General features: G+C 42.0%; 1 protein-coding gene across 1 annotated transcript in view; it reads left to right on the forward strand.

Annotated features, from left to right (window-relative positions):
• lrch2 (leucine-rich repeats and calponin homology (CH) domain containing 2) overlaps positions 1–10,053 on the forward strand; it is a 34,850-nt gene that overhangs the window by 9,336 nt on the left and 15,461 nt on the right. Inside the window, exons 2-13 of the mRNA XM_008276271.1 lie at positions 1,243–1,387; positions 1,632–1,758; positions 1,850–1,955; positions 4,300–4,436; positions 4,640–4,770; positions 4,956–5,043; positions 6,415–6,511; positions 6,636–6,733; positions 6,868–6,935; positions 7,682–7,786; positions 9,179–9,247; positions 9,722–9,784. Of these exons, the coding sequence (XP_008274493.1) occupies positions 1,243–1,387; positions 1,632–1,758; positions 1,850–1,955; positions 4,300–4,436; positions 4,640–4,770; positions 4,956–5,043; positions 6,415–6,511; positions 6,636–6,733; positions 6,868–6,935; positions 7,682–7,786; positions 9,179–9,247; positions 9,722–9,784 (1,234 nt within the window). The remainder of the gene's footprint in view (positions 1–1,242; positions 1,388–1,631; positions 1,759–1,849; positions 1,956–4,299; positions 4,437–4,639; positions 4,771–4,955; positions 5,044–6,414; positions 6,512–6,635; positions 6,734–6,867; positions 6,936–7,681; positions 7,787–9,178; positions 9,248–9,721; positions 9,785–10,053) is intronic.

Below are 10,053 nucleotides of genomic sequence, written 5' to 3' on the forward strand. Positions count from 1 at the left end.
CACAGAGGAAACCCAGGACTTGATCTCTGACAGACCAGCCTCGTGTTATTGGAAATATCCATAAAAAACTACTTCTTGACAAGAGTGTGAACCTTGTTTTACTTCATCCCAGCATCTATAGAAATTATACAGTAATGCTTTTAGCTTGGTCCATATGACTCTATGAGATTAGTTATCTCAACAACTATTGGCTCTATTGCCGTGCAGTTGGATACAAACATTCATGGTTTCCAGAGGATGAATCATACTGACCTTTCCTTTTCCTTGAGGTTGACATTTGTGTTTCCTAAGTGAAATGTCTTCACATAATTCAGATGTGTTGCCATGAAATTTGGTACAGACAGTGATGCACCCCTCGGGATGGATTTCACAAATTTTAATTAAGCACTACTTGCAAAACTAATGACATTTCTATCAGCCTCAGCTGCACTGGGTTTAATGCTAATTAGCAAGTATTATCATGCAAACTAAGGTGCTAAACCTGGTAAACATTAGACCTACAGAACATTAGTATCTTGTGGTGTTGCCCTGCAAGCATTAGCCTTTAGTTTATAGGTATAGCTTTGCAGAGCCATTAGCATGACTTTACATAATATATTAATACGATTGGTCTGTTCTACCATACGGCACAGCAATGCCACATTGCATTGCAAATATGCTATATTTGTATTAAAATATGCAATATTCATATTTGTAAAAGTACATATTTCATCTAAGTGTAATTATAAAGGACAGGGGCTGAAAGTTGACCTTTTGAAAATAACTCAACAAAGATCCAGTTAATCCAAAATGTCCGACGTTGTGGCAAATCTACCACTGTTACGTACAAAAAGCCAAACCAGATCTCTCTTTTTTTTTATTTTTCTCTATATTTTGTAACTGATCTTTCAACAAAAGAGAAGATGTGAGATGAGTTCTGACACTCGTTCATACAAATCTAAAGCCATTACAGTGCCACTCCCAGTGAGATCGATGTTAGAAATACAGATATTACGCTGCCAGTAGCACTCAAGTCTTCAAAGCCCAAGACTCTCATGTAATCTTAGACCAGAGTTCGATGAGGAGGCACGTTACCCACTGCTCTGACACGGGAACGTATTGATCAGTCTTCCCAGCCTCTCTGGCCTAAAGCAAACATAAAGGATGGAGCCCAGACTTTGAAAGGGTTGGAATCAGTGTGTCACCTGTATGTTCAAAGTGGACATATCTCATAGCTTCTCTTCCTCCTCCTCCTCCTTGCAGATCTGTCCAAGAATCGTCTCACAGAAATCCCCCCAGAAGTGTGTCTGTTCGCCCCCCTCGAGTCCCTCAACCTTTACCACAACTGCATCAAATGCGTCCCAGAAGCCATCATCAACCTTCAGATGCTGACTTATCTTGACATCAGGTGAGCCGGTGCTCTTTATATACGTTCAACAGAAGTGGGTGAGTGTTTACGTGCGCTCTGTTGTCTCTCAAGAGGTGTTTGTTCCCCTTTCAGTACACAAACAGGGCAACAAAAAAAAAGGCTCACATGAAAGAGACACGTTTCCTCTTTTGCTGAGAGTCAATTCCCAGTTACCGCATTCTCGCTGTTGCGTACTTCTGTGTGCTGTTTGAAATGTAGGTCAACGCTTTGTCTTTCTCCACAGCCGAAATCTCCTGTCAGTTTTGCCAAAATACTTGTTCAACCTCCCCCTCAAAGTTCTGCTTGTGAGCAACAACAAGCTCGTGTCCATCCCCGAAGAGATCGGCAAGGCCAAAGAGCTGATGGAACTGGTGAGCGGCGTGCATGCATCAGCGCTCGTGACATTATGAATGTTGTTCAGTCAGAGTAATCCCACTTCCTACACTTTGCCTCCCCTTGCAGGACGTGAGCTGCAATGAGATCCAGGTGCTGCCAGCTCAGGTGGGGAGGCTTCTAGCCTTGCGAGAACTCAACATCAGGAAGAATTGTCTTCACATGCTGCCTGAGGGTCAGTCTATCTCTCATGATGCTCTGTTTTTTCTTTCAATCTGACACTTTTGGCAAACATGCCAGTCCTCCCACGACAGAGCCCTCAAACATTGCAATACTTTTGCTCTACCTCGCAGCAACTTTTCTTCCTCTGACCCCTGGCCACAGTATCATGACACAGTAGTTTACATTGTGCAGCAGACCGCCGCTGGTTGTGACGATACTGAAAAGCAGTGCACCATCAGCTGAGGCACACAAATCTGCACCATTGCATTCAGAAAGGAGCTGCTTCACCAGCTCTTTCTCTGATGGCAGGCGAGGCGTACTGTAGCTGTGATTATGACTGTAGCCATGGGGTGGCGGAGCTGTCGCTGTAAATGTGGCTGCAGCCGTGGTTGTGCTTTAGTTATTACGATTCTGGCTGTGACACACTCATTTTTAATGAGTGTAACACTGACTACACGTAGCGGCTGTGTGTGTGTGCAGTGATGCCTGTCCTCGATGAGGTTCTGAAGTCCTGTGGAGCGTTTTTAACACATCTGTCATAGAAGCATCGCAGGTTAGAGTAGTAACAATTAGACATATCCAAAGCTCTGTGGATTGAACCATGAGGTTTGAACATTATATCCAGCTACTGCTTCAGATGGATACTGTCAAAGATCATCCATCCATTTTCTATACACCGCTTAATCCTCACTAGGGTTGCAGGGGGCTGGAGTCTATCCCAGCTGACTTAGGGCGAAGGCAGGAGACACCCTGGACATGGAGAGCCCACCACAGGGCTACACTTAGATACAGACAAGCACACTCACATTCACACCTATGGACAATTATAATCACCAATTAACCTTAGCATGTTTTTGGACTGTGGGAGGAAGCCGGAGAACCCGGAGAGAATCCACGCTGCACAGGGGAGAACGTGCAAACTCCACACAGAAAGATCCCAGGCGTCGTAACCGGGACACGAACCAGGGATCTTCTAGCTGTCAAAGATCAGCCTTCGAATTAGTAACCAGCACTAGATGCATTACGTGAAGTTCCACATCATCTCTCCGTTCTGTAGTATCTGCAGAGTGTTTGTCTTTGCTGACAATATAACGATCCTGTACCAACACGCCTACTGTTCATAAGGATCAGAAGGAATCTAAAGCATATTGCGAGAGAATGCAGAATTAGACCTGTAAACATTCTCACCGTGCCCTTTCAGTGACTCCAGACACCTCCAGAAACCTCTGCAGTGTTTGTTTTATCATTTGTGCAGCCAAGATGAATGAAACGGAACAGCTTGGAGCAGCCGGTGTTGTAACACAACAGAAACCAAAGGATCTCTTATGTGTCAAGCCACCAGCCATGCAGTCTTTGTTGTTTAAGTTTTAGAAAATTATTGATATCATAAGTCTCTCTGAGAAACTGTGACTTGTATGTGAGCGGGACATACATAGTGTTTTTAAGACATATATATTCACCAAGGTTGAACTCTGCTATGAAGGAGACAGCAGTTGCAGATACCTCTCCTCTTCCCATCCTCTGCATGCATTTGAATTAGAGTTCAGTTCAAAAATATTTCACAATCATACGAGTTGCCCTTGGAGGCTGCACATTTTTAATGGAAAATCTCAATGACAAAGAAGCTGGAAGATGTGAGAATTTCACCAGGCAAGGAGAATGTACTGCAGAGATGCTGTCAAGTTGTATTATGGGAATTGTAGTGTTTTTAGAGCTGTACCCACACTAGGAACAAAAAAAAAAAGAAGTCAGGATACATCAGAGTATCTGAGGCATCAATTTTTTCCTCCAGTGCCTTAAATTCATAGAACTGCAACACTAAACCTCTGGAGTTTTCCTTTAAATATCATGCCACTGCATATAAATTCAGTTCAGTTGTATTTATATAGCACCAATTCACAACGTAAGTAATCTCAAGGCACTTTACATAGCAACATGAAGATCTAACAAAATTATATTATAGAAGGATACCCAACCAATACAAAGATTCCCTTTGCACGAGCACTTTGGGGACAGAAGGAAGATAAAACTCCCCTTTAACAGGAAGCAACCTGCAGCAGAAGCACACTCAGGGAGGATGCTCACCTGCATCGATGACGGTAAACGGGAGCTTGAAAAGGATAGGAGATTTAAAAAAAAAAAAAAAAGGCACACACACACACACACACACACACACACACACACAAGCAACACATAAGATCAACAAATACGACCAATATGGACCTGGTTTAGTTTCTTCAGTGTTGCAGCACTTTGATCACCAGTATAGCAAAACGTACACGGTGATGGACGTTGTTTAATGGAAGCAGCAGACAACAAAAGCTGCCACTTAATACTTATCTCATCTGTGCTTTCAGAATTGGCTGACCTGCCCCTCATCCGACTTGACTTCTCCTGCAATAAGATCACAGAGATTCCTCCGGCCTACAGGAAGCTCAGGCAGCTGCAGCACATCATCCTCGACAACAACCCTATGCAGTCTCCGCCCGCACAGGTATCACTTCACGTTTGTCTTTGGGCCTCTGTGTGCTATAAAACATGTAGCTCGTGGATTTCCTGTGTGTGGATGCACAGCATGTGTTCATTATAAACCTGGTACAGTTGCACCACCTAGTGGATGAACGAACACATTTCGCTCCGTGGTGGCTGCAACAGCTTAGACTCTAGAGACACCTTGTGTACATTTGTGTGTTTCAGATTTGTCTCAAGGGCAAAGTGCACATATTCAAGTATCTGAACATCCAAGCGTGTAGGATGGACAAGAAACCGGACACCTTGGACCTCCCCTCCCTCGGCAAACGCTGCCTTCCACAGCCGCTTACAGATAGGTAACGACTCATTTAAAATTCTTCTTTTTTCATCATCAGGACATGCAGCATCTTTAAAAATGCAATTTTAGATAGATTTTTTCTGCATCTTTTTGTTTGTATATCATATCTATAACCATTGTTAGTTCATTAATTTATATGTGCGACAAAATGTGTCTTCATAAGATTGTTTTGCATCATTCCAGCATGGAGGATTTTTATCCTAGTAAGAACCACGGGCCTGACTCTGGAATTGGCAGTGACAATGGCGACAAGAGGCTCTCTACAACAGAGGTCAGTTTCAAACACACGGCACTATCTAATGGCATTGCCAGTGCTGTATATGATGAGCATGTTGTCAACATTTTGAGGTACATTGATGTGAAGATATTGATTATTCCTCCTGACACCGTTTTAAGTAGTGTTCAACTGTAGCCAGCAGGTATTTTGTTTGGTCAGTCTGCCGTTTAGCACCATAAATCTACAAAATGGACAGGCAATTGCACTCACATGGCGACTCCGCAGGCAATGCTGAAGAGGCTGAAATGTGATTTATTAGGTCAAAATTCTAGCCTACAGACGGCAGCCACGGCAAGATGGTCCACAGGGAACAAAGCAGGGATTCAGTGATTAAAAAAGAAAAAAAAAAAAAAAACTGGCTAAGGATCACAAGAAAAGGCAGGCAGACTAGACTAAACAATAGCTGAATAGATATTTGCAACAATCTGGCAAGAAGTGAATGCTGAATGGGCTCGGGGACAGAACGCGTAATGGGAAGCAAGTGAGCGGGCAGGTGGTCGATCGGGGGTGACTGTCTGAGGTGGGAAACTCAGCGAAGGTGACAGATGGAGAATAACTGAGTCTGGAATGGCAATAGAGGTTATAATCCAAAAAAAAAAAAGAAAAAACGAGCCTTGCTTCCTTGCTTGGTATTAAACAGTGCAGACAAACAAGGCACTCCTTTTCGAGTAACTTGAAGGCACTTGAAGGCTGAGTGCCTTGGCTACTCTCCATGCCTGTCTGCACCATTCAATTCAAAGGAAGACTGTTTGAATGTTGTTGTTGTTTTTTTGGCATTTTTACCTACTGTTAACGAGAACCTGTCAGATCAGCCACAAAAACAGTGCTGCCTTTTGTTCCTCCTTTGTAAACTGACAGTTGAGATTGTAAGGTGAAATTTACAGCTTTAAACCACATGTTAATGAGAATCCACATGTTCATGAGAATCCAGCCTCGTCTTAGACCCAAGTAGCCTCCCTGCGGAAAGTGAGCCAAAACATTGCAACACACCTCATTTTTTCTTGTCAGCAGACTAACATTAGGGACCGATATAAGATGTATACCTAAGAAATGTCTCTGTTTTGGAGGTTTGTCTGGCTGGATGCCTGGAGCTACAGCTATAACTCAAATACAATATTGGTGGGAGGAAATGAAAACACTTACATATAGTGATTAATACGGGAGCATAAATTACTACTTATGTCATGAATTTAGAAAAGCAACAAGACACAGACAGAACAGATGAAGTAGAGGGTGAATTGGGTTAAACTTTGATACACAACGGTTGCCACACAATGCTTTATTTGGTTTTTAAATGTGAAAACAATGCTCTACCTAAAATGCAGTTAAATACATGAATTTGACCCAAACTTCCTTCTCCTGCAGCCTTCAGATGACGACACAGTCAGCCTGCACTCTCAAGTTTCAGAGACAGCCCGTGCTGACGCCCTCTCACTCCTTTCGAAAATGGACTCTTGCAAAGGTTACCGAAAATAAGTATCACATATTCCCTATGAAAGCAATAACAGAGACACGGGGTTGTTGAATGAAGTGCCTAAAATGTGACAGTTTATGTGATGAACGCGGATGCTTCCTCCCTCTATCAGATCAGGATCTCTATGACTTTATAGAGCCCAACCCCGATGAGGATCCTGCTCTGTCAGAGTGTGATGGGCAGCAAAGCAGTCATGTGTCTTGTATTAAGGTATGAATCTATCCATTTGTTTTAAAGGATCAAGAAAAGAAAAAACAAAAAAAGCATAAATGGATATTCCATGGAGGAGAAGGTGAATTTTTTATTGACTGGTCCCTGACATGGTGTGTCTGGATGTGTTTCAGGAACTGGAAAAAGTTCTTAACATGTCTCACCAAAGCAAAGATAAAGACTGCTGGAAAGAGGAGTCTGGGTAAGTTTTTTTTTCTTCAAAGCGGCTGTCAAAACAAACAGCTTGCCTCAGTGTGTCTTTGTACCTCTGGTGCCTGAGAAAACACAATTTCTCTTTCATTACAGCCATTACAAAGTGCACACAAATCATGTTTGTGCAAAGACTTAACAAGATGAAGTCTGTGGAGTTTCCTGTTTGCGCATTTTAAGGAGTCACTTGGGCTTGCAATATGTTGTGGACCAGTCAACCAATTGTCATTGACATGAATAAGGTTAAGATTTTTAAAACAAGAATATGCACAGAAATGTGGTGCAGTGGCTCTTTTAAAGTTTTATTGTAACTCTATATTTGTAATTGAACTTTTTTGTTTTTAAGTCAGCCTAATTACAGATATTTGTATGAGAAAAGATTTTCTTTAGATAAACTTCTGAAAATCATTAGGGTAACAACTGATCTCTGCACAAACTGCCCTGATTGAGAAATCCATCTGGGTCTTTTATGTAAATGTGAGAAAATCTGGTAGCACTGTTTGCAATTTTTCCAAATAGGCATACTCATCAGCAGTCTGTAAAACATCTGTAAATCATTTCTATCCTGGAAACACTCATGATTTACTGTCCATTGCATCAGTGATTAATCATCCGGTCATGGGTTTATTAGTTTAACTACATGCCTATGTCTAAAAGCCTTTGTATTTTCTTTTATTTGTAGTCTTTGAAGTTTAGAGTTTCTAAAAAATATCACCTTTGATCTTCAACTTTTCCCAGTTCTGATAAAGAGCAGCTAGTTGAGGAAGAGGATGATGAGCTGAAAGAAGTGCTGGATCTGAGGAAGATTGCTGTTCAGCTCTTGCAGCAGGAGCAGCAGAACAGGTTCGTGCAAGATTCACTTGTTTTCTATTTATATAACAACCGTCTACGTTTGCTGCACTGCTTGAATCAACCACTGTCTTCTCTTACTTTGGCCTTACTCTTCATCATAAAACGGGCATATCCATTTGTGGTCAGGCCAATGACTTACAGTTTTCACGTCGGAACACTGACTTACAGTATACGACAGAAATGGGTTCATCCATGTGCTGTATCACCTAAATATTAAATCATCATTGTATAGTTGTATCACCTCTGAATAACAGGAAGATCAGTGACCAATGGAAAATCAAAACACAGCTGCAGCAGTAACCAGGAGGTACAGAATGAGCCACAGAGCTGCTAATCAGAGCTGCAGTGGCTGTCACAAAATCTCATGTAGCTCTGGAAAACAGACCGGCAAGTGCTTCTACCTTTGCACATGGGTTGTCAAAGGAAATCTAAGTCTTTGCAGCAGTTCTGACAGTGCAAAAGACATTGTGTAACATCAACCTTTATGGATGCAACATCAGACTTTAAAAAAAAAGGAAAACAACAATAAAACAAGATCATGTTCTTTGGTCAGCAGAGACCAAGATAAGTTTGTTCAGGTCAGATGGAGTTCATCGTGTTTGACGTTAACCTGGCGAGGACCACCACAGTGAATGTATAGTCCCATCAGTGAAGCACAGAGGAGGGAGTGTGATGATACGTGAGTGAAGATGTGTTGGGGAGACGACATGTATGGATGACATCATGAGTGCATGTGAAATGCATGACTTCCAAATGCAATAAAACACTTTGGGGGTATTTTAAAGAGAAAGACTGGGCAAGACAAAGTGCAGCCAAAAAGAAAATGGACTTGGAACATCTCTGCAGAGATTTGTGGACTCTGCTATTCTTCATGTCACGGAGGATCGAGTCTGTCATCAAAAATAATGGTGGACGTATCAGGTATTAAAAAAGTAAAAGACTTTTGTTGCATAGAGTTCCTAGTAGGGTGGCTGTGTTTTTAACACAGTGAAATGAAACTGTTAGCTCACTTAGAAATAATGCAGTTTCTGTATGGTGATGGTTTCAGTCATTTGACATGTAAGTGATTTTGCACATGGTTGAACTCACTTCTGTTATGTACCGTTCCCTGAATACAATGAGTGACTCCTACTCAGAGCAAATGTAAAAAGATCGTCCTTGTGCTTATAGATTCGTCCTCTGTTTCTCAGTGTCCAGACAGATATTTTCTCTTCACATCTCCACGTATCGCTCCATCAATGCCATTATACGTCTTTCGCCTCTGCAAACGCGAATCCTTATCAGCTTTACTTCACTTACTCGCTGCTGCTTTTCTCTGATCATCTCTTCTTCCTTGCTTTCTCCCTTGACTCGGCTTCTGCACCTCTGATTTATGGCCTCTAGACGGCGGTCTTTAATTTGCAGAGCAGAGAGTCTCATTCACCGACGGAGAGTGACTGGCCGGGCTCACAGGTAGAGGGATTTTCATTATCACAATTTTCAGACTGTTCAAGCACTGCTATTGAAACATACATTCCCATACAAGCTTTATTATATTCTTTTCTTTTCTGTGTGTAAGAGTGTGAGGAAACGTGAGCTGTTTTAAAAACTTTCCCATCTTACAAGTGGAAATAGCTCACTTTTCCAGTGAACCAGTTTGTGCAAGCTTTGGTAGACACTGTGTGAATCAGTGCCACTGAATGATTTGGCCTAAACGTACACTTATAAAATAATGACATCCATCAGGCAGACGAAAAGTTCCATGTTGCTCAAATACTGAGGTTTCAGCTGAAGCTGACTCAGCTCATTCCCTTTTATTATTACAGCAATATTGTAAGTGATTCATCCTGAAAACACGTTGCATGCGTCCTTTAAAGTGAGCTAACCCTGTTTTAGCACTTTATCACGCAGGACTGTAAGTATACCTGCACATGTTTCCCTCTGCAGATTCCTCAGTCACTCTGGAAGCTCCAGCAGCAAACCAAGGCTCCCGCCTCAGACAGCTCGCAGGTGCGTACTGTAGCACCACAGTCCAGTGCTGCTGAACGGAAGCAAACTATAGACACGGAAGTTTTTGATGCAACAGTTTATCTCAGCTCAGAAAACACCAAATTCTGAGGGAAATATTTCTTCTTTACTATGATATAATGGGTGCTCCAGCAAGCATTTTCAGCTACTACACCAAAGCACAATATTACATGAGCAAGTATATATAAGAGAGAACAGCTGTTTGTCACATTTTAGACATCATCAAGTGGCTTTTGTGAGTGATAAATCAT

This window comes from Stegastes partitus, unplaced genomic scaffold (assembly GCF_000690725.1).
Source record: "Stegastes partitus isolate 25-593 unplaced genomic scaffold, Stegastes_partitus-1.0.2 Scaffold67, whole genome shotgun sequence".
In the NCBI taxonomy this organism is placed as follows: Eukaryota; Metazoa; Chordata; class Actinopteri; family Pomacentridae; genus Stegastes; species Stegastes partitus.